Below are 25,241 nucleotides of genomic sequence, written 5' to 3'. Positions count from 1 at the left end.
TGCGTTTATTCCCCTTTTCACAGATAACATCCAGGGCCAGTGGACTTCAGTGTCTCATACTTATATAACCCCTTTTTCACAATCAGAGGAAAAGGTCTGGTTTTGTAATACACAAATCAGATCATTACTGACGTGCACACATTTAGAAGAATGCAATGTATTTGTCATATTATTTGTTACAGTACTAGGGTTTCATTGTTTTTCCAGTTCTTGGTTCTCCTTCTTAGAGTTGTCTTACACTGAATGAAGAATGAGGACATATTTTAATTTCCTAAATTAAAAAAAGCATTTTCATTAACAGTTCAAAGGATAGTGACCTTTCTAAACAAACAGCTGACCAAATGTCGAGAGGTATTTCTAATCCTTAGACAGATCCCAGAACATGGTTTTTAAACATTTAATATCATTTTAGCAGGTTACAAATCAGATTGCATTCATCGGAATCTATACTCATTAGTTTCCATTTTGCATCGCTGGGGGCACCATTTTATGAAATGGATCATTCACCTCTGTTCATTCATAAACTCATTCACCTGCCCTTTCAAGGTAAAAGGACTGGTTTAAATATGACTTTTTTTTTTTTGCGCAAACATTATGGGCCAAAGTAAACAGACGACCTCACAGGCCATGCGTATTCAGAACATGAGGATACTCTTCAACAACCTAAAAAATATCTTAAAAGTTACACACACACACTGATCTTTGTTCAGACTTTTGTCTGATTTTACATTTTGAGGAAAAAAAATCTCAAAAGTTAGAATCTGCATGAATGTCTTCGTTCTGCATGTTTGAACAAAATAAAATAAAAACAAAAATCTAAATGAATAAATAAGTAGAAACAAAGCAAATAATTTCAAGGCACAAAAACTGACAAATATTCAAAGGTTTCTAAAAGGCATGACCCTATGTGCACTGTGTCTAATTGTTTTAATTAGTATTAGAAAGACAAAACTGTTCATTAATTCATGTTAATACTTAGTCATGGATTACAGCCTACAGCATACATATATAGTTCTAATCCACTAAAACTGATATTCTCTCTTTACATTATTTACTTTGTTAAGAACACAATGTTTTTTTTCCCCCACTTTCTCTCCCAGACCATCCCCAGAGAGTGTTGCTCTGCTCTGACACACAGTCTGCCAGCATAGGTCAGACTGCCGTAAATGAGTAGTTCTATAATCATACCTGCTGTTCTTTAAACATGGCCACCCCTTAAAGACACATGCTAAAGGTCCACACTGATGACAAAGACTCTAAGTGTTTGAAACTCCCTTTGTTGCTCTTTTCGAACTCAGAATCTATTCATCATGGTCATTCCAGTCTAACTCGGGTTTGTCGTCCAGCTGCAAGATAAGGTAGGCAAGGAGCTGGAAAATGTTTTGCCACGAGGAGGAATATGTAAAGATAAAAGTCACTGATGTCGATCTGGCACTGCTCACCGGTGTAGCTCATCTTGCACATGCACTGGAACTCATCAATGAGATTGTGACAGTACCCCTGGTTCTAACATGGGTTGGATATACATTTGTCCAGCTCTGACTCACACCTACAAAAAGAGGGAAAAAAACAGTCAACTCTCAAACACCCACCCATAAGGACTATTTTGTCAGAAAACTAGGATTGTTTAAAGATAAAAATAACTGAAGACCAGATTAAGGCTATATAAATACTAAAAATACTGACCAATACTGATCATTACTGATGGTCTATTAATGGACACATCTTTGTCCAGATTAATTGCAGCATGATGAATTCCACTGTATTGCTTTTACTTTACTGCATCAATTTTTTAGCACTGTCCAGTGAAACCAGACAGGCAGTCAGATGAGTCCTCCACAGATGAGCAGTTCCCACCATTGAAACAGCTATAGTTCCACCGCTCAATCCTACAGACAGAGACTGGCAATTTGGGAAACTTGGTGAACCTATGAATATTCACAGTATTCAGAGCAATCAGGTATCAATGATTAATTGTTTTGAGTCATCATTTTCCACTTGTAAAAAGTAAACTATGTAGAAATAATGAAATCACATTAAAAAAGGTGGTTAACTCATGGAATCCTGTCACTGTACGGAAGGTCTGTAACTGAAATCGAGGTAAAAATATTACGTGACTTCAAACTAATTTTGTTTTAAGAAAAGAAGAGGGCTTTTTGGGGACATTTCAGATGGTCTTATTTACATTCACAGAGGCCCAGTTGTATTCCTAGGGCAGAGGCAGGCATATCATCTGTGGCCACGGAGACAAATGCCCCAATTGTGGCATTTGTGTCTGACATACACATTCACCTTGTGCTCACAGTTTCGTCCAGTATAGCCTGACTCACACAGGTACTCATAAGCTGTGAAGGCTGCGCTGCAGGTGCCATGAATGCAAGGATTTGGGGCACAGGGGTCCACCATGGTCTTGCAGCTTGACCCATTCAAGCTAGAGGCACACTGGTACTGGAAGTGGTCGAAGAGGTTCTCACTCCAAGCTGACAAGGATTGAAATCACAGACTCCAGCCCCCTGGCAGCTCAGGTATGGAGCCCCTGACAGCCTCACAAACATCTTCTGAAGTCTGGGCAGGTGCAGGTTCACCTCAGCATAGGACGCCAGTAAAAGGTCGCCCACTTCCACAGAGCCCAGGCATTCCTCCAGACTCATTCCAGCCTTGGGCCCCCTGCTTTCCAGCAGGATGTCCACACCCTTTCTTAGGAAGTCAAGATCTCCAAAAGCTGTGAATGAGACAGAGGCCTTATCCAGCTGATGGTCCAGGACCATGGTACAGGCAGAGGTCTACATTGCTGGGCTTTTCATGCTTAGTACCGCAACGTGCCAGCGTCCATCGTTCACTGCCCCTGTGCCTCACACCCAAAGCCAGAGGATGCCCACTATGCCCTGCAGCTCCAGCACCAGGCATCTGTCCTGGAAGGAGACAGTGACGAACTCGGATGCATGATCGGCATGCAGAAGGGAGCTGCTGTGCCTCCTCATTTGGAACTCCAGTAAGATAGTGCGGAGGGGCCGGCAGAATGTCCCATTGCCTCTGTATGCGATCACGGGGTCACCCTCATGAAGAGTCACATTTGTAACACCTATAATGTTGACAAGACAGAGGTAATGACTTCCCCAGCTTTGCAGGGCCATAGTGCTGCTCAACATAAATCTGTGCTAAGTCCCACTCACTCCAAGCCGCAGATAGAGGGAATGCTAAATGATATCTGACAAAATGATATCAGGTGTATTAGACATAGATATGAACATAAGCTTTCTGCTCTTACATGAGAAATGCCTTATGCTGCACCTTCTTTCTCAGGATGCAGACAATCTTCTTCACTGCATCCTTTCTGAGGCAATGACACAAAGATCTTATATCCCTGACAAATTGACACAAAATTTGTTTCAATGCACATGCACATTTTCTATATCCGTTAAGATATATAATATACTCATACCTATTATAAGTGGATAATTCAGGTTCAGGACGTATTGGCAGATGTATTAGTTCCAGATGCCTGGATTTGCGAATTATCTTGAGTCAATAGTAGGAAGAACCCATTTGTGGATTTGATTTGGTGATACCAACTTCTACGGCTGAACTTCTATATCTTAATAGATGTAACTGTCTGAGACGTGTATACCTCCACATGTAGGTGCCTTTCTGCTGTTCACATTATGATGTGGTTAATCCATCGTGGGATAATCCCTGGCCCTGCAAATTCTTTGTACCTTTACCAGAACTCATGACAATCATAATTGATTTATGCAATCAAACTAAGGCAATCATACTGTGTAGTCTCTATGGGAAAAAAAATAGCCTTACACAAACAAAATATTTTACATCAATAGCAGCAACTTGTTTAATGCCTTATGTTGGTTTGATTGAAGTATCATCTTTTTTTAAAATAAGCAGGTCTATAAATGAATTCTGGTTGACCATGTTTTGCCATTTGTGCTTCATGTCCAAGCAAATAAAATCCATGTACAAAAAAAACCAAAACAAAGCAAAAAATGACACCAACATTCCTATGTTCCAGGATGATGACATTAGAATTTACAGGGCCAAATCTATATGGTCTGGTTCCAAGATCATCACAAGGTCAGTCCCCTTGGAAACTTGTGGGACTATTTGGAACTATAGGTGGAAATAGGCACCCAAGAACTAAAATTGACACAAACTATGTAATTCATTTCAAGGGCCATGGAGACAGCTCACACCACGTCACCTGTTCATACTGCTACCCTGCTGTATCAGACAGGGTTTTTTCTGTAAGGCAACAGCAGAGGGTCATTATCAGTTTGTTCTTTTTTTGTAGGTTTAATTTGTAGACTTCATTTGATGATTTAGTTCCATAGTTTTGATTGCTTACACTGCTGGAGTTATTGCCAGTGCAGCTGTGTGTCACCTCCACCATGTGCCAGGGGGCATTGATGAGGAAGAACTGCAGGCACCTGGAGTCTAATGTGGCCCGGCGGTCTGGCAGACCCCTGACATGCAGTGTATCCCACTTTTGCACCTACAGGTTCTGCATGGCTACACTACCATGTGTTTTGATTATCTGAGAGAGACAGCATTGCCTTCTCCACATCCATGCTCACAAGATGAGTGTGACCATCACTGATGCTGTTGTGGCCCTGAAGGCTATCGGAGATGTCCACCTGAACTTTGACCTTTCCCCACTCCAACCACAGGTGGAAATACAGGCTGGTGCTGTTGGAGAGAGTCAGCAGCAAGCCATGCAGATGTCTGGAGTGGACAAACATGGACACGGTGAATGTGTCTCCAGGATCATACTCCACAGAAAAAACAGCATAGCTCTCTGAATCTTTAGTCCCAAAGCGGGCAGAAATGTACTCTGTAAAGATCCAGAAATATTACAATTTAGCAAAGGAGAATGAATTGCTGCTGATGTCCTGTTTGATCTTAACTCTAACATAAAGTTCATAAATAGTATTTTTGTTGCAAAGCTACATTGTTCTGAATCATAGCCTCACCTTCCAAGCAGTCATACCCTTCGTATGGTCGGTGACACTCACACGTGTGGTTCTTCCATCCCAGACTGATGCACCTGCCTCTGTTCCAACATGGGCTGCCCTCACATTCATCTGTCTTGTTGCAGCCCACACTGACATTAACCTGCTTAACAGGCCATGCGCTCCCAGACCCCGGCACCATCAACTGGGCCTGGATGTGGACGTCTCGGATGCAGCCCAGGAAGTAGGAGTCTGACCAGGCTTGCTCTTCCCCCACTCCACCAATATAGATGCTCTGGATAGTGCCGATGTGTTGATTCTGCAACCGAGGCCCACTCTGCCCCTCTCAGATGCATCTCCTTGTGGCATGTGTCTGGGGCACAGGAAGCATCCTGCAGACTGAGGCCCAGCATGTAGCCATGCAAGGTGGCCTGCACCATGTGCCAGTTGCCGTCGGCCACCACGTGGGGGGGCTCCAGGTTGACTGGCTTGGCATTTCACATATGCCGCAGTGTGTGGTGTAAACAAACGGCTTGCAACTGCAGCGTGGGGACCTGCCCTTCCAACTGGCACCATAGTAGAGTGCCTACACTCTGGACCGTATGGAAGCTCAGAATCACATTCAGGGGCACTAGAGCATCCTCTAGGGTGGAGTAAACCTCTTTTCTCAAAAGAGAAGATGGTGGAGGTCTGGAACTTTTGCCCTGTGAAGCCTTCTTGGAAGGAATACCTGTATTGGTGTTTTCTGCTGCTGAGGTAAGGAAAGCAAGTGGCCCTATTCAGCCCAGCAGTGCCACTGTGCAGTTCTGACTTCTGTAAAAGGTGTCTGTCTTGAAGCTCTTGGAAGTCGTGGCATCGGTAAACACCTTTCTGACTCACACACATAACACCGTTCTGGCATGATTTGGTGTCACACAGCTGAGAGTACCTGTTAGGAACATTAATGTGTGGGGGAGGAGCTGGAAGGTGTCTTACCTGTGCCATGTTTCAAAGTGTAATATATTTAGTTAAAACACTACCACCTGATTGCCATAAATTCAGAACATTGCCTCTTTCAAACTGAGATCTGATGAACTGATGAATCTGCTAAATACTTTCAATTGGAAAAAAGTCATTTTTGATATGAAAAGTCAACCAAAAATTTTACATTGACATTTAGATCTTTTAGGAGAGGGACAAAAATACCAAAGGAGTTATAGTCCTTACTACTTTTATTCTATTTGTTCTAACATTTTATTCTGCTCTTATTCTAGTGTTTGATTTTGGATGCCCACAAACCAGAATACAGTATATGCGTATATGACCCATGGTTCTTTCTATGGTTCTGTAATCAATTACTTCATTTCAGTTGCTTTATCAAGATTTATTCAGATCTAGTTGTGCAATTGTATTAGCCATTGAACTACAGTCATAAAGAGATGCCAAGCTCCAGAGTCATATTCAAACTATGATATTTTAAATTTAACTACAATACAGTATCCACTTTTTCAAAATCTGTTAATTTCAAATCATCTCCATTGGACTACAAGCACAAGTTATTCCACCAATGCATTACAATTACAGTAATCAATTTAACACTGTGGCTGTCATATTGTTTAATAGAAAATCCAATCCCTACATGAAATAAGTATTAAACCACTGTGATTTCATTTTTATTAATGCCAAATCCAGCAACAAGTACTGTCATAAATGAAGGACAAGCAAATAATTCACAACCAATGCAAAGACAATGCAGTAAATATTTTACCTGGAAAAAGCAAAAGAATGAGCCACACATGACTTTTGTCAATATTTGATTAGATTACTTAGTTGGAGACCTATTTGTCAACAAATTAGTTGGGTGTCAGCAAGGGCTCTCCCAATGCATAATCATTACAGGTTAAAATAACAATGGAAAAAATATAAAAAGACTAAAATGAAGTCAAACGCAGCATGGTGTGTCTGGTTCTTCCTTGGTACCTTTTTTACTACTGCTGGAATTCAAATCCAGGCATCTGCCATCCTGCTATGGTCAAGCAAAGCAACCTTGGAAAATGTTGAGAAAATGTGCAGTCAATAATGAATCTAATGATCACAATCTCTCTCTCTCTCTCTCTCTCTCTCTCTCTCTCTCTCTCTCTCTCACACACACACACACGCATGCAAAATGGTCAATGGAATTTATTGTCATGGCACTAATTATTAATTAGTTAATGAATTAAACATATTTATTTAGGTCAATCATTGAAACACGCTACACAAATTACCAATACTTGCCACACAGCTGGAAACAATGGTGTGGAATCAAAACGTGAAATAGAAGGATGATTATAGCTAATCAAAACATGAAATAGAAGACTCATTATAACTAATTCCACTAACCTCAAAAATGAGTAGTAATACTGGTTACATAATGATTGAAAAGTATTTAATGATTTAAATGTATAATGAGTTAAAAGTATATCTTTCCAAAACTTGACTGAAACTTTACATTGAAGTCCTGGTCATGTAGGCTATCGCATATCCCCTCTTTGGAAATGGGCCCGCATTGCGCTAACTACCGTTAACTACATTACCCAGAATGCCACATGGGACGCAGTAATTTTCAAAGGCACTTTCGTTTTCGAACACACATTTGTTACAGATCCCAATTTATCAATACTATAATACTTTTAGCACTAATATTACCAAAGGCAATAGAGTTACACTGATATATGTATTAATTTAGAGGAAAATATACAGCAACAGAGAAAACAAACCCATCCAATGACAAAGCAGATTATTGAGACGTCAAGCGTATCGAATGTGGGAAGGTGGCGCACCCTCTGGTTTGTAGAAAACCTTTTTGTTCGTTAAGTATATACTCTGGAATACGCATTGTATTGTTTCTGTACAGACAAAGATAATACAACTGTAACAAAATATCAAGGGAAGCTACTTCACAAGGTAGGAACTAAAGAGATATATTGAGCATTATGGCAGCCTTTCAAAGGGCATTGTAGGGTCGGTTGTCAACACTCTCCTCTTAGGACACCTTTGGATTCCATGGTGAGGGGTCCGCAAGGGGTAGCTCGTGGTTTCAGAGATGTCCCCAGTTGCGGATGCAAATGAAAGTGTCTCGGTCGATTTTTTTTCTCTGTGATGACGAATGACGGATGCGTCTTTCTTTTACCGGCCCCAGTCTCGTATAACAACGGCTGGCCTGCCATGTACTTAGCTAGCTAAGAAATTCAATGACTTTCGAAGCTCATTTTTAACAAAAGTTGCTATAGGCCTAAGCTAAATGTCCCGTCAAATCATTCGGGTTATTTGCAGTTTTATTTGGAGAGCTCCTGAGATGGATTTGAATTTCTGGCGTGTGTAACGTCTTTGTAAATGCTTGTTGTCTTAAAACACCATACGACCCATAACCTTAAAACGCATTTCAAATAGCCAAGTAAATCAGTAAATCTCTGAGCATTCAAGATCACTCGAAAAGACATTATTATTATGCATTTATTAGTATGTTGTGAGCATCACTATCGTAAGAGTGTATTGTGTATAGCACATTCTTTTGTGGCCTATTTGTTTCTTCACTAAATATGCCTACAAAAATCAAGTTAGGTTAAATGTGTGGTTTGGATGTAACAGATTGTGTGTACAATTTCAAATATGTTGCACCAGATGTCATTTCACATTTAGGTCTTAAACCATGATATTTGACCATTTTGTTCTATTCTTATAGTGTCTTTTGCAAGGAATTTCATACCACTCTATTTTAGCACCTCTAATAGTAGAAGATATTGTCCTAAAGCACATTTAAAATTAATTTCAGAGTTTATTCTAAAACTATTATTTCAGAGAATCCTGCACTGACGGACTAGAACTACTCATTGTTTTTTACTGATTAATCTGAATGCCTCTGATAAAAGATTGTTAGTAATTTCTTAAGTCACTACTCTTATAAGTTGGAAAAAAGCAACTTTAATCAATCTGTTATTACTTTGCTATCCGGTGTTGACCAGATGAGAACCAGACGTGTCTTTCTTTGTCTCTTAGGGAGTTTTCCTTGCTACTGTTGGCTTGGTTAGCTCAGGGGCTTGGCCCTTTATTCTCTGTAAATCTGATTTCTATAAAGCTGCTTTGAGGCATCACCTGTTGTAAAAAGCACTATAAACAAACTAGAATTGAATTAAATACATATAATAATAATAGTATTATAATCTTCAGGCTTCCAAAAGATCACAAAGCACATGGCCAGCTATAACTATATATTTTGTTCCTTTTAATACTTAGATTCCCATTATGAACAGATTCTCCTAAGTCATGAAGGTGAAAAAGAAAGCAAATGCACCTCGTCATTCTATGGTGAGGCAAAGAGTGAATGCTCATGCTGAGATGACAACATCCATTGGCCGGGTAGAACAAAGTGAAGTCAGGAGTGGTATTGACTCTCCATTCACTGCCAAGGCCACACAGGGAAAACGGTACCTGCGAATCTCCGAGAGTGATAGCTGCTTCCTCAAGTTCTTAAACAAGGACAGGCAGGCACTGTCATCGTTTTGTGACATAGCGGTCACTGTGTGTGGGAAAACGTACCGTGCCCACAAGGTGGTCTTGGCATTCGGCAGCAGCTATTTCCATGCCAAGCTTAGTGAAAACCCGGGGCTAGACCACGTTGCCATTGATAATGTGGAGGGCTCTGTTTTTGGGCACTTGCTTGACTTCCTTTACACATCCGAGTTTGAGGTGCAGGAAACCCAGATCCCCTCCTTGACAGACGCTGCCTGCTTCTTTGACATGATGGAAGCGGTGAATCTTCTAGCAGGGGAGGCAACCCCAGCCCAAGGGCAAGAGGAGGCAGAGGAGGAGCGGCCGGTTGAGGAGGAACCTGAGGCATCTTCATTGGAAGGCACTCGGAAGTGCCAGGTTTCCAGTGAGGCTCAGTGTTCGTTCTGCAGCCGGACGTTCTGCTACAGAAAGTCTTTGGAGAACCACATGGCCAAGATGCACAGCAATGACGGCCAGGTAGAGGAGACCCCAGGAACCATCGTCACAACACCAGCTCCTCCCTTCGGCACCCGTCGATCAGCCCGTCAGAGGAGGACCCCAGCCAAGTTTGAGAACGAGGGGACCGAGAAGATCCCCATGGTGGAGAACAGCACACAGCAGGAAGTGTGTGCAAATGAAGCTGCTATATCTATTGAAGAGGATGAAGAGGAGGAAGATGAGGAGGAGGAGAAGGATCATCAGCAGGAGAAGGGGGAACCACTGCAGCAGAGTAGCAGAGAAGAGACTCCCAACCCTATGCAGGTGAGCAGGAGGCATAAGGATCCTGCGGACGACACGGTGCCTGAGGAGAGCCCAGCTCTTGAAATGACCTCACGCAAGGATGCGGGACTGAGCTCTGGCCATCTGGCTGTAACGCACACTCCAGCGGTCCATGGCACTGGTCATGTCTACCCAGAGGGCCTGGCTCCAGTGGTCATCCAGAGCTCCAGCAAAAAGACCCTCAAATGCCCGAAGTGTGACAAGACATTTGATCGTATAGGTAAAAGTCTTGTCCTATGTATGTTCTAATCCAATATGCTGGAGAACAGAGGTTAAACAACAAAAACTGGTCGTCCAATTTGTCAGTAGCATTTAGCACAACAAATTAACCTCAACTTTAGCAACCAGTCATTAACAGTAAGCTGTGTTGGTTTCTTGCACGTAATTGCTGTCTTTGATAAATTAAACCTTTTAAAATTGAATTGTAGGTATTTGTGTAATTAAACCAAAAGTGAAAAATCAAAATCAAGATCTGTATTTAGGTATTTAGGTGTGTTTGACTTTAGAATGATTGTATAGTGTCATTGCTAGACTGTTGCTTTCAATGTTTTTCCATAGGAAAATATGAGAGTCACACCAGAGTCCACACTGGAGAAAAACCATTCCAGTGTGATGTTTGTCTCCAGTGTTATTCCACCAAGTCAAATCTCACAGTGCACAAGAAGAAACACACTAGTGATGCTCCTGTCCAGAGGAAGGACCATAAATGCCCCTTTTGCAATAAACTTCATGCGAGCAAAAAGACCCTGAGCAAACATGTCAAAAGGTAAGGATGGGCAGTGGACGTTATTTGAAATCTAACTAGTATCAGTAAATTATTAAAGGCACATGACAGTACAGATGCCATTCAAATCTGCACCTATACACAGTGTTTATTGTGACTTAACTCAAGTTAGATTTTAGGTTTTGAGGGTGTTCTTGTATTAACTAAAGAATTCTTGTATTGAAATGAAGACCGGTTTGAATGTCATATGATAAAGTGTGACGTTTACATTTTATCGTCACCCTCTTCTTAAATTTTTTTCTTAGGTTCCATCCTGACCACGTTCAGGACTTTATGAATATGAGGAAGAGGAAAAGTGAAGGGTGGAAGTGTGACGTACGTAGTTTTCTGCCTGGCTGCAGTCACAGTTTTTGTGTGCTTGATACAGTTATATAACAGATTTCTCATGCCCAAGGTCACAAATAACTCAAGGGAAAAAAAACTAAATGAAAGAAAGTAGAATAGTGTTAAATGAAAAGGTAAGTCTTTAACTTAGATTTGAAAGATTTAACAGAGGAGCAGTCATGGAGCAATAGGGGGAGGGTAGCCCACAGTCTCAGTGCAATGGCACTAATGCCCTCCCACCCATAGAAGCTGAGGTACAATGAGCAAATTACTGCCAGAAGATCTAATAGTGAGAGAAGGGTCTCCTAATATACACATTTAGTATCCCCTTTAAATCAGGTTAAACATGTTCTGGCTTATCAGTGTTGTAAGTTGAATGGTTTTCATTCTAATAAAGAAAATAATAATAATAATAATAATTATTATTAGTTGTAATAGCAGTAGCTATGTGGTTGTAGATGTTCTTTATTGTCTTATATGTGGTTGTAAGTGTACTTTATGATCTTATATGCATTCGTAGATGTACTTTATGGTCTTATATACCTTCGTAGGTGTACTTTATGGTCTTATATGCCTTCGTAGATGTACTTTATGGTCTTATATGTGGTTGTAGATGTACTTTATTGTCTTATATGTGGTTGTAGATGTACTTTATGGTCTTATATGCGTTCGTAGATGTACTTTATGGTCTTATATGTGGTTGTAGATATACTTTATGGTATTGTACGTGGTTGTAGATGTACTTTTGGTCTTATATGTAGTTGTAGATGTACTTTTGGTCTTTTTCTAGATATGTCACAAGTCCTTCACTCGTAGACCCCACCTGGAGGAACATATGATCCTACATTCTCAGGACAAGCCCTTTAAATGTGCTTACTGTGATGACTACTTCAAGTCACGCTTTGCCCGGTTGAAACACCAAGAAAAATACCATTTGGGTAAGGAACATTTGTAGTTATTCAATTTGCTTTCCTAGCAGTAGAGAAAGCTTGGTGCTTCCAGAGCTTGTAGCAGTTGTGTGTTTTCCGGTTGTGCCTGGCCCCAGGTCCCTTCCCATGTGACATCTGTGGACGACAGTTCAATGACACAGGTAACCGTAAGAGGCACATTGAATGCACCCATGGAGGGAAAAGGAAATGGACCTGCTTGCTCTGTGGGAAATCTGTCCGCGAGAGGTGAGAGAGACCTTCCTTTGTTTTCATCATCATAGTAGTGAAGATGATGACTTTTGTCCAGAGTATTGCTTATTTTCTTCCTTTACGCAAGTGTCTCACAAAATAGTTTTATTTATTTATTGGAAAAGCTCTCCTTATGGAAAAGCTGTCATTAACTACAGACACAAATTGAATGGGTCAATGACTGTTTGAGGGTCTCACGTTACAATGTCTTTTTTTTTTAGCTTCCCTTCACACCACATTTCCACAGTTCCATATGTCAATACTGTGCTTATATATATGGCAATTCTGTCAGATAACTAAAAGCCTTTTATATATAGATGCCATTTAGCAATGCTCTGTCTTCTAATGAATTGTTATACAATAAAACATTATTGATTATTATTATTATTATTATTATTATTCACCTAACCGATGACCATCTAGCACTGTCTGTGTCATGGTAGAGACTGCGAACATGGATTCATTATTCTTAGTTATAGAGTGCAGTCTAGATCTGACTCCATGCTAGTTTTGAAATGTTCACTTTTCCTGATCCAATTAAATGGACTGATAAAATCATGTCATTGGGGCCCCATTAAATTGAGGAGTTTATGTATGTAATACAAAACAATGACCTCATGCTGAATAGCCAAGTACAACACAATAAAAATGATTACAGTTCACAATACAGTATGCCTACACTAATAATAATGCAATAGGAAAATAAATAAATTTGTCCTGTCCTGTATTTATTATTGTTTATTTAATGACATTTTTGCACTATATTGGACTGTTTGCACTTGTGTAGCATGTTGTCTGTTGCACTGTTGTTTTGTGTTGCACCATGGTCCTGGAGGAACATTGTCTCATTTTTGTTGTGTACTTGTATATAGCTGAAATGACAATAAAACCTCTTTGAACTTTGAACGTGAACATTGAAACAAACAAAAAATAATAGGTATGTAGCCTGAACAGGACTAGCAAATGATCACTGAGAATATCTGAAATACATGCTTAATTTGGGAAGTTTATATCTCATTATTTTCTGCTTATTTCTCTTACTGCAGTTTTCTCTGATTTCCTCGGAGGTTTTATACATTTTATACATTTTGCTAACATCTGATGAAATTCTGAATGAGAAATAGAAAAACAGTTATTTGATATTTTAGCACTCTGTATCTTGTGAGATGTAATGAATAAGCGTGATGTAAATGAATGGAGAGAAAACAAGGCTTTATTTAAACAAACAAACCAAAAATAAAGACATTTCGTAGCGGGAGAATCTCAGAAAATTTTGCAATGCCGTATTGGCTCTTGGCTTTCAGGACTGTGAGTGCGAAGCACTGGACTAGGGCACCTGTGGAAGCTAGATAGGGGGAAATAAACAAGGAACAAGAGATGGAGACTGGGGAAGTGAATGAGTGTCGCGACAGGTGTGCATGGAACGAGAGGGACTGGCTGGCTACCAGCTAGGGGTGTGGTGATATCTAAATGTAATTTGTAATTCAGAAAAATTATGACTTTGAAGGGAATGGAATACTTTTGCAAAGCACTGTGTCACTACTTAATGAAATATAATGGTGTTGTATACAACGGTGTGGTATACTCTTCTGTATGATACCTGTGCTGAACAGTGGTAGCTTGATTAGTAAGCTAGATGACCAGTAATTGGAAGGTTGCTAGTTCAAGCCCCACCACTGCCACTGTTGGACCTCTGAGCAAGGCCTTTAACACTCAATTGCTCAAGTTGTATTCACTCATAACTGTATGTCGCTTTGGATAAAAGTGTCAGCTAAATGCTGTAACTATAAACTCTTTAGTTGTATTTACATTAAAGACTATCACAATGAAGCCTTAGAAACAGCAGAACCTTTTCATGGCAGTGTATTGTTTTGTTTGTTTTTCCTCACACCTCCACTTCAGAACAACTTTGAGGGAGCACCTGAGGATCCACAGTGGGGAGAAGCCACACCTTTGCAGCATCTGCGGCCAGAGCTTCCGCCATGGCAGCTCCTACAGGTCTGGGGGACATGGGGGCAGGGGTGGGTCTGATGTGTTCCAGGAGGTTCCACAAAGCTTCTGTGTGAAGCTGTGGGGACAAACCCGACATGCGTTTATGTATTAATGCTGTACCAAGTGAATAAAAGCAAAATCTAGTCGAAACTAAAGATGAAGCCTTATGAAAGTGTAATGTAATTATCCGCTCATTCTGTTTGCGACAGTAAAACGTGTGCTCGATTTCCTCCTTCCTCAGGCTGCATCTTCGTGTCCACCATAATGACAAGCGCTACGAATGCGAAGAGTGTGGCAAAACTTTCATTCGTCATGATCATCTAAAGAAACACAGGAAAATACACACTGGTAATGCAAAAAAATTCACATTCATGTTTTCTCCTCCTTAGCATCTTACTGATCCATTTGATTTTGTGGTTCCATTTGACACAAGAGTTTAGCAGAGAATGATTAAAATGCCCCTGATGTCAGTCTCTGGTGTTGCCCAGGGGAGAGGGCGCACCAATGTGAGGAGTGTGGAAAGTGCTTCAGGCGGGCTGATCACTTGACCGTTCATTACAAAAGTATTCACCTTGGGGAGAAGGTCTGGAGAAAGTAAGAACTTGCGTACTGCACACTGGCACACCAAACAAAATAACACAGGGTTATTCTGCAGAAATCAGGAAAAAATGGAAGAACTACATGCTGAGATCATGCTGGACTAAGTCAAAGGCCTGGGCAATTTAAAAATATAAATGGGTATCAGATTTCCTCCTACTATCACTATCACTTTCACTATTTCCTAAGGAATTTTACAGCTGCAGAGACTGACCTTATGCTGTCAGGATTAATAGGCCTAAACTTACATGTCGGGATTTTGAATGCACAAGGATTTTAAGTGTTCTCCAAACTTGCAGGTACAAGGTTCTAGTGCACCAGTGTGAAGTGTGCAAGAAAGAGTTCAGAGGGAAGACCAATCTGATGACGCATTTTAGAACTCATTCAGGTAAAAGGGGTCACTGTTTGATGCATTGTGCTTTACTTTTATCATTGTCAAAGAGACATTCCTCTTGATCTAAAATTATCTAAAAATAAGCTTTTGTTCTTCTTGCTGTTTTTTGGATTCCGTTAGGTGAAAAGCCACACCGATGTGTAATTTGCAACCAAACTTTCCGGATCAAGAAAACCTTGACCAAGCACATGGTCATCCACTCGGATGTGCGTCCCTTCAACTGCTCTCACTGCAGTGCCACCTTCAAACGCAAGGACAAATTAAAGTACCACATGGACCACGTCCACAGTGCCCGCTCGCTCAATCAACCCTCACCCGATCAGTCAGGCGGCAAACCCCCATGCCACATGTCCTCAGCTGAGCCACCAAAACCATACCACGGCACGCCCAAGGCTGCCCTGCAGGGCGCCCCCGTTGATGTGTGCGTGCCCGTCACACTCGTGCCCGTCCAGATGCCCGAAGAGGCTGAACTGGTTGGCCACGGGGCACCGCACACCATCCTGCCACCTTTGCAGCAGCAGCAGCAGCCGCCAGGCGCCTACCAGCCACCTGCTGACCTGGTCTTCCTGGAAAAATACACACTCACGCCACAGCCGGCTAACATCGTGCACCCTGTGAGGCCGGATCAGATGCTGGACCCGAGGGAGCAGTCGTACCTGGGCACACTGCTGGGACTAGACTCCACCCCAGCCGTGCAGGGCATGGCCGCTCCTGAGCATGCCCACTAGCCCTCATCCGCCAGTCTGATGCTCTTACCAATGAGCAACATGCAGTATTGTGAATTGTAATCATGTCAGTGAACATTACTGGCATTATATTTTTAAATGCAATTCTCTATATTGTTTTGCTACCAAGCACTGTATTATAATTACAGTGAAGGCCTCTAAGATGTGTTTTAAGGTTTGTTAATTTTTAAAGGTAGCATCTATCTAAGGCAGAGTCTTACTCTGTTCACAAAAGTGCAATTGAACTACTTTGATATGTAATTTTCTGGTATGTTGCAGTATGGGAAAAGCTTGATCTTTGTGAGAACTGTTTTTAAAATGTCAATGTCTGTGCAACAATAATATAAACACTTGGTTTGAGCCACTGGTACAGATACATTTTTTCAGCTTTAAAATGATTCATCTTACCTTGCTTAGAGTGAAGGAGAAACAGGAGGTATACCACTGATTCTTTCAGTTTCAAACTACAATGGTGGGAACAGGTAATTAAAAAGCATTGTGTCGCGCAGCTCCTGGGGCTGGTTGGGTATGAGCACTTTGGACACACTGACAACAGAGGACAGATTCGATTTCAAGCCATTGGTAGGCTGATTGAGACAGAATAGAATACCATATAAAGGTATGAACATTTTGGTAAAACCTTTAGATTTCTATAAATAATGTAAAAAAAACCCAAAAAAACAAAAGTGTTTGAAATTAACATGACGGCATGCCAGCATACACAATTACGAAATTTCAAATGATGAAATCTTGTTGACTTAAAGAGTCAAATGGACAAATAATTGAGACTGCTTATTTCAGTTGTTCATATATGCTTTTAACTTGGAGGCTACAACTGGGGTCTGATGTGAGGGGAAAAAAACTCACAGAAAATGAGGATTATTATTCTGATTCTCTGCATTTGGTCATGTCAGTTTGTGAAAGGTAAGCGCTTTGGAGCAGTCCAGTTTGCTTTAAAATGAAATAAAATAAAATTTGTCATTTGGAAACCCATTTAGAAATGAATGTCACAAAGTACAATGCTTGTGGATGTGAATAAATCGGTCCTATTCTGTGTAAATAGTTTTTTTTTGTTTTTTTTAAAAATGATCAATATGAATGTATTCCCTGTCAGTCTACTCGCATTATGTAGCCCTGCTCACAAACTGTCTCGTGTCTCTATTTCATGACGTACAGGTAAAGTGTAAACAGGTCAAGTGAAATGGAGGATATAGCTGGACAATTACTCTTTTTTTAATTAAAAAAATGATTGGGTATATTCTTGTTTCTAGTATTTTTATAGTCATTGCTGGGCCATGCATGTAACAGCAGCACAGTTGAGACAGAATTGTTTGAGTTACTGATGCATCTGTATTTTCTTTGACAGGGTCCAAAGACTGTCAGAGTCCAAAACTCAGGCATGTTTTTTTAGTCCCTCAGCAGGAAAACTATGAAAATGGCTCAAGCATTTTCTATGGCTGTGACGCCAACACGAGACCTGTGGCCAATGCGTGGTGGGGGGTGCTCAGATGTGACGATGGAGTGTGGTCACACACCCCACACTGTTTAGGTAGCATTGGCTTTTGTTGTTCACATGTTAATATTCCTTCTCCACCACTGAGCTGTCACATGCACAGTATTTGAATGTTGAAAAAATGTTATTAACTATGCAAAGTTATGAAAATCGAACCTTTAAGGCACAAAAACAATTTGTTTTTAGTTGCTGTTTTAGCTCAAAGGTCATCTGATTTGGATTTTTCATGTAATGTGTTACTGTAATTTGAAACATGTCACATGAAACACATCAATACCTGTTCTGTTTCTTCTCTTAGGTGAAAGTGAATGTGCTGCACCAGCTGTTTCCCATGCTCAACCACTGCACAAGTTAGAAGGATGGTACTCTAATAACAGCAGGGTTCCCTATGCATGTGAGAAAGGCTATGAGCTTGTGGGAAAGCAGTTGGCTGTGTGTATAAATGGGAAGTGGATACTACCAGAGTGTAAACGTGAGTGTAGATTTGCATATGTGTTAAAAAATATCATTGAAAATCCACTGTAATTGATTATCAGTACGTATCAGCAATACGCATAGCACCGTCTTGGCATAAAGCAAAGAGGAGTTGTTTAATTTTTCAGGAAAACTGGGCACTTGTGATGCTCCTGCTCCTGTTGCTAATGCAGTAATCATACAACCATACCAAGATGTTTTTGAGCATACTGACAGAGTTGACTTCATGTGTAAAAAAGGATATAAACTGGCTGGACATCGGCATAACTACTGTATGAATGAAGAGTGGACCCCTGCACCTATTTGTGGTAAGATTGTCTTACTTCATAGTATGTCTTTTTAAATACATTTGACTGCTCACCTGGTCACTACACACAAAATGCCATCAATCAGAATATTTGTGAAATTTAGTAGTAATTCAGTTATAACGACTGCGTGTGCATTGAGTTATTAGAGTTATCATTGGAGTTAGTACTGTACTGTACTGTACACTATGCATCATCAGAAACTGTGTAGCATTAACTGAGTAGTTTTAGCAAGGCACAGGGTGGCTGACAAATTGTGTGGCAACAGACGGGCTACAGCCTGTAACTGTACACCTATTTAATACACCCACAATACAGGTGCACCAGCTGTACCTATTAAAGAGACATGTGTATATTATATGCAATGGTTATGTAACTTGTTAATGACCATAATATTTTTCTTACCAAATGCTTAAATAAATACCATAAATAGCATTTACATGTACAACATGCTGAAAGTTGTAAATGATTCACTTTATATTTGTGTCACAATACAGCCCCTCCTCCAAGACATCTCCGTGTGTGTGTGTGTGTTTTCATTCGTATAGCCATGGCCTCCCCGTGTATCACACCTGCTCCTCGTTTTGTCGTTATTGTGAGTGTACACAATTGTGGATGTTGTCAGTGTTTGCCCTTGTGCTAGCCTGTGTGCTACGTTGTCTGTTGTTTCGTGTTAATAAACGTCACTTTGTCACACTTAGCTCATTCCTGCATCCTGCCTAACCTCTACCATTACAGAAACATCGACCGAAGGATGCCAGGGAAGAAGAGCAAAAAGCAGAAGAGGGGGAAGAACACGCGTAACCTCTTCTCCCCAGCCCTTGTGGGGAAACCCCCCATACTCTTGGGCACTCTCTATACTGTTACAACAAGCAAGAGTGCTCCTGGAGGATTTTGGGAGGACCTTGAGTGTAGTCCAGGGTCAGACTCTGTGGAGTCCTACAGACTCTCAATGGACTACTGAAACAGGAACGATTATGAACAGTATCCAGATTTGGACTCCGCTGGGTCCTATTATCCGTATTGGGACTACCGGGAGGGCTATGGGGAGTACGGACAAAGTGAGGAGCACCACGACGTCAGCCTCTGGTCAGACTTGGAGGTCGACAGCCTGGAGGGTCCATCAATGGAGGTAGAGGAGGCCCTCCATGAGGATCACTGTTCGATGATGGACACGTGGTCAGCAGATTCCGAGAGCGACGAGCCTCCGGCACCAGGCTCCACCCAAGGCATGCTGCGTTGGAGTCAGCAAGCTGCCCCACGTTTTTTACAGAGAGCCGGCGGCGGCATCATCTGAAGACACTCCCTCACCTAAGGCACACAGCCCCAGAGCTCCAGTGCCTACGTGCAAGCTTCAACAAGGCAAGAAGGAGGCGTCACCAATGCCCGCCCCCAAGATGGGTAAAACAGCTGGTGCGCTTCCTGAGGCGTCTGCCCCAAAACCAGAAAAGCCACCGCCACCTGTACCGGCGAAGGGCGATCCTCCACAGGCCAGTCAGACTTCAACCAAGCCAACGACTGCCCGGCTGGGGCTCCTGCCAGCTTCCCCGGACCTTTTCACACCCCTTTGTATAATTTTGTTCATGTACTGTCACACTTAATGTGCCTGTCACTTTGTCTCCCTTTGTGTCTGTGCCTGTACCCCTCAGCGTGCCCTTCCTTGTGTCTGTGTCATCTTTGTCCCTGTCTTCGTCTCCTCTGTCCTGCTCATGCTGGCCCGTGTCGGGTTGCTCGGTCCTCCGGCGCCGCCGTTTGGTGTTGGTCTCGAGGCCGTAGTCCGATAGGCTGGCGCGCCGGGAGTGGTGCCGTTGGGGAGGAGCTCTGTCGTGGTACGGCCCCTCCTCCCAGATGTCTCTGTGTGTGTGTGTGTGTGTGTGTGTGTGTGTTTTATTTCTATTGCCACGCCCTCCCCGTGTATCACACCTGCTCCTCGTTTTGTGCCGTTATCGTGAGTGTATATAATTGTGGATGTTGTCGGTGTTTGCCCTTGTGTTAGCCTGTGTGCTACATTGTCTGTTGTTTTGTGTTAATAAACATCACTTTGTTACATTCGGCTCGTTCCTGCATCCTGCCTAGCCTCTACGGTTACAATTTATGAAAATTCTTTTCCACGAAAAGTTGACCTCTAACACCAATGTTCGTTGTGTCTTTTCAGAGCATTAGTACTAGTGCAGAGTACTAATGCTCACAGAGCCAGTTCAGCAGAGAGCGGTTTTAACCTCTGCCACATTAGACCATTGATTTTTTATTTTTATTTTTTGCAGTCAGCCCCTGTATTTGAGCAAAATGGCCCAAATGAGTTTTTCAGACACACTCAGTTCTAGAAATTCTGCTAAAATGTCTGTTCTATATTACAGTTGCAGTAGATGACGGTCCACCTCCTGAGAATCCAGAGCCAACAGAAAGGATACTGCAGACTGGTGAGATACAAGTTTAAAAGTCATGGGATCACAGTCTTTTATAAACAATTTTTACAAAGTTTTTAAAATTAGATTACTTCCTTAAAAAAACGAGTGAAACACAGTAAATACTGTTATACATACTCATATGAGATTTATTGATCTAAGAGTGAAACCAAAAGCAAAACAGAAAGCAAAGGTTACACAAGAGAATTGGCATGGTAAGAACCAAGCCAATTAATATGTTGCTGGTAGTGTTTCATATTAGTAGTAGTTTCATATGTAATTCATATTTAAAATGGTAGTTTTAGGCTAATAATAATAATTTATTGCTTTTGTAAAATGTAGCTTTCTTTTAATTATTTGATACATTAAACTTTAAATTATATATATCCCTAATATTAAACAAGTATTGCATGAACACCAATATGTCTTATTTTAGTCAGACTTTGCGGAACCTATCCTGCTATCGAAAATGGAGATGTTTTTGAAGTACAAGATGGAAGGGCATTAACTGTTCAGTGTGTCATGCTTTACAAACTTGATGGACCAAAAAGCATAATGTGTGTTAATGAAGAATGGACAACACTGCCCGTTTGTAAAGGTCAGTTAACACAAATAAATTTATTTCAAATATAAATTCAACCAATTGGCTTATTTTTGCTTTTGGTGTCCCCAGCGCCATGTAAACTGGACCAGACACTATTTTATTATCAGCAAGCAGAATACATATCACATGGTGACCAGATGAATGGACACTGTACAAATTACTGGAATTATATGTATGTCATATGTAATAATGGAAGAGCACTCTACCGTGGATGTAAGTTTAACATTCCTATGCAACTTGGACAGGAATGTATTCTAAGCCTATTCAAGATTTCTCACCTCAGCACAGTTTCTATCAACTTCTTACTTACTATCACTTAGTCATCTTGATCAAAATTTGCTTAATTAATAAAATTCCCAGGGAACTTTTGGAAGTGCTGAGAACACTTTTGCACTCCTGCTGGATTTTACTGAGATTACCTTTGATTCACAAGACCTTGATCTCTGTTTAATTTGTTTACAGGTGGTCGTAATGACTGGGTAAGTACATAAACTCATTAATATAAAACATTTCAAAGGTTTTTGCTAAAACCTCTGCTATGAAGAGGAAAAATAGAGGCCAAGTAGAGTGTTAATTATTCCATTAGTTTACAGTACAATCCAGAGTGAAGTTTTTGTTTAAAACAGTCTTGTAATGGTATTTTAGATGCCTTGTTTTATCTTTTTATTATGACAGTGATGTCTGTGGCTGAGGTGTGACTGACGGGGAGATCTGAAACACAGAAATCTGTAGAGCAAGATTTCCAAGTCTGGAAGGCCAAGTCACCATAATGTTTTCACCATTTCATCAAAATGTGTTTTAGAGCAAAAGCTTTCAACCAAAATAAATCATATCCTAAATCAAAAGCACTGAAAATTGTATATCTTTCTGGGAATATTTTCCCTCTAGGAATTCCAAAATGTGGTGTACATTGGACGGTTTCATGAGTGTCTGGCCCCCCATAGACAGCATGTTTATCTTTAAAGACTTGTCCTTTGTAATAACCTCCACAATAAATGTATGCAGTAATAATTTTTCCTTGATTCTTTAGTGTAAGATTTCAAATGAAATCTGGAGCCTGATTTCTTTTCCACAGAACATCGGTTTAATTTTCACAAATGTGTTTGGCACAGACCATCTTCTTGAAATAAATTAAAATAAAGTTTCATGTGTTAAGTCTGATAATGTATCAGTAACCACTAAACCATGGAGTATGGTAATTAGGTGTCATTTAGAAGTTTTAATGTAAAAAAAAAAAAAAAAAAGTTAGGCTGACAAATCTGAATGAATCTGAGATGTAGACAAAACAGAAGCTATTAGTGAGATTAGTAATTGTTTGGCATATAATACCGCCACATTAAGAAGCCTAGTGTAATGCACTGCAATTTTAGTACTTATATTTTAATTACTGCGACAACAGAGAATAACTTGTGCCCAGAGAGTTAATAGCAGCTGAGCATTGAAGAACGCTGTCGAACACACACGAGACAAACTTTTCCATATACTTACTATGACAGCCCGAATGCCGCAGGGTAAGGAGCAGGACGCACAGACCTCTCTCGACGGAGACAGACATTTATTACGTACAAAACAAATACAAGTTAACGGCACTAAAATGTAGCATCCATTGCAGCGTGAACATAGGCACAGGCAACGAACATGAACAATGACCAACTCCGAACTACACGCAAACAGGGTTTAAATACATACATAAAAGCACCCAAGAACCGGAAGCAGGTATGTGCTAACAAGGGGGCGTGGTTACAACAACTCACAACGAATATTTAACAGTGAACTCCCAGTGTACGTGGCGGCCAGAACCACGTGATCAGTGGGACGGGTTACGTTCTGTGACACAATATACAATGTACACTTTACTTATGTATTTATATAACGAATAAACAATATAATTATACATAATAATCTAATAAATTACTAATAAATGAATGACGTTACAAGTATTAATTTCTTTATGTCCCCTTTATGCGTCATATAAAATGGACTACTGATTATTTCATTATAGTCAACTGGAAGACAGAAAACATGGCAGTGAGAGGACTGTTTACTGTGTTTACTGTCATAGTTCCTGGAATTATATGCATGTCAGATGCCATAGTGGAAAAGCACTCTACAGAGGATATGTATCCCTTCCTGTCCTAACCAACTTACTCAAAGTACTTTTTAGACTGTGAGAGTGATAAACATTTATCCAATGTTTCTTAATTCAGCACAGTTACTACGACCTTGCTAATTCTTATTACTTTGTCACTTTTCTCAGTTGGGGGTTTATGTACTTAATATCTCAGGAAACCTAGAAGTGTGCTAAATGTTTTTGCACTTCTGGGGAATTCCATAGAGACTGCACTGATTGACAAGGAAATGCATCATGCCCCAGAGTTCCTGGGGTTGCTTGTATGTTTTTACTTTGTTCAAGGACATGGTGACAACAAAGGAAAGGCGCAGGTTCAAGCTAGTGGTTAGTTGTATATTTGGGACAAATGCACCAGCAATATACATTTTCTCTTGGTAGAGCATTAATCACTGATATTTATGCTTACTGCCTGAGTCTTACCAGGTGTTATTTACTAACACTGTCAGTATTGCTCAGCTTTGGTGCACTGGAGTGATTATCAACTATGCAAAGGTTGGATCAAACATCTGTAAACTCCTTGTTTGCCCCCTAGTATTGCATTTCCCATGGTGTTAGAACCATGTAGATTTTTATTCTATCTGTCTCCACCCTGTCTTCAGTTTTCTATTCCCCCACCTTTTATTGTTGACATCTTGTTTTCCAGTAATTTTTTGTGTTTTCCATAAAGAAGGATCTGGTGGCACAGGAGCATGGTGGGCTCTCATGCAAGCTGCTCTGCACCAAGAGGCATGGCAATACCTTGAGACTGCAGGGGATGAGGGACCCAAGTTGAGCTGGATGGGGTTTTGCATCTGGTTGATGGAGCGGTTTCATCCATGGCCCAAAACTGAGATCAGTAGGATGTAGAAGTAGTCACTAATTGTAGGAATTATGTAGCATATTGTGAGTTGTTGGAGTTGCTATGGTTTAGTATTTTATGCATCACCGGAAACAGGGTTGTAAAAATGTAGTGGAAAACTGAGAACACCCCACCCCAACACACATACATACGCAGAATTAAAAACAAAAAAAGGTCTAGATTTCAGTTGTTCTGAATTCAGGTTTTGCAATCACTTCCATGGCCACAGGTGTGTAAAGCCAAGCACCTACGCATGCAGACTGCTTCTACAAACATTTGTGAAAGAATGGGTCAGCTCAGTGACTTCCAGAGTAGTACCGTGATAGGATGCCACCTGTGCAACAAGTCGTCATGAAATTTCCTCGCTACTAAATATTCCACAGTCAACTGTCAGTGTTATTATAACAAAGTGGAAGTGACTGGGATTAACAGCAACTCAGCCATGAAGTGGTAGTGTAAAATTACAGAGCGGGGTCAGCGGATGCTGAAGTGCATAATGTGCAGAGGTCACCAACTTTCTGCAGTGTTAATCATTACAGACCGCCAAACTTCATGTGGCCTTCATATTAGCTCAAGAACAGTACGTGAAGAGCTTCATGGAATGGTTTTCCATGGCAGAGCAGCTGTATCCAAGCCTTACAGCACCAAGTGCAATGCAAAGCATTGGATGCAGTGGTGTAAAGCACACTGCCACTGGACTCCATCTGGCAATCCAATGGAGGAATCT

General features: G+C 40.9%; 2 protein-coding genes and 1 pseudogene across 8 annotated transcripts; 2 read left to right on the top strand and 1 right to left on the bottom strand.

Moving 5' to 3' along the window:
- Positions 1-1,301: 1,301 nt before the first annotated feature.
- Positions 1,302-5,947, bottom strand: LOC113590705 (protein crumbs homolog 1-like; annotated as a pseudogene).
- A 1,639-nt stretch (positions 5,948-7,586) lies between these two features.
- Positions 7,587-16,604, top strand: zbtb41 (zinc finger and BTB domain containing 41). Of its 2 annotated transcripts, none has more exons than XM_035536500.2 (11): positions 7,587-7,768; positions 9,216-10,470; positions 10,809-11,016; positions 11,280-11,349; positions 12,149-12,296; positions 12,404-12,533; positions 14,439-14,534; positions 14,770-14,876; positions 15,017-15,122; positions 15,425-15,513; positions 15,640-16,604. In XM_035536500.2, exons 2-11 carry the CDS (start codon positions 9,246-9,248, stop codon positions 16,245-16,247), a joined length of 2,787 nt encoding a protein of 928 aa, XP_035392393.2. In that variant the 5' UTR covers positions 7,587-7,768; positions 9,216-9,245; the 3' UTR covers positions 16,248-16,604. The 2 variants fall into 2 exon arrangements, with proteins under 2 accessions (XP_035392393.2, XP_026886800.3); XM_027030999.3 differs by having other exon boundaries at positions 7,588-7,886.
- LOC118242974 (complement factor H-related protein 1-like) lies at positions 16,288-22,689 on the top strand. 6 transcript variants are annotated; one of them, XM_081703573.1, is made up of 9 exons: positions 16,742-17,168; positions 17,611-17,793; positions 18,056-18,229; positions 18,471-18,539; positions 20,894-20,956; positions 21,378-21,539; positions 21,615-21,758; positions 22,008-22,024; positions 22,221-22,689. In XM_081703573.1, exons 1-9 carry the CDS (start codon positions 17,117-17,119, stop codon positions 22,221-22,223), a joined length of 867 nt encoding a protein of 288 aa, XP_081559699.1. In that variant the 5' UTR covers positions 16,742-17,116; the 3' UTR covers positions 22,224-22,689. The 6 variants fall into 6 exon arrangements, with proteins under 6 accessions (XP_081559696.1, XP_081559699.1, XP_081559697.1 ...); XM_081703571.1 differs by having other exon boundaries at positions 18,360-18,539; XM_081703574.1 differs by lacking the exon at positions 21,615-21,758 and having other exon boundaries at positions 18,360-18,539.
- The last annotated feature ends 2,552 nt before the right edge of the window (positions 22,690-25,241 follow it).

This window comes from Electrophorus electricus, chromosome 20 (genome assembly GCF_041902795.1).
Source record: "Electrophorus electricus isolate QZ-2024a chromosome 20, ASM4190279v1, whole genome shotgun sequence".
NCBI classification, from domain to species: Eukaryota; Metazoa; Chordata; class Actinopteri; order Gymnotiformes; family Gymnotidae; genus Electrophorus; species Electrophorus electricus.
This window is presented reverse-complemented; position numbering and strand designations above follow the sequence as displayed.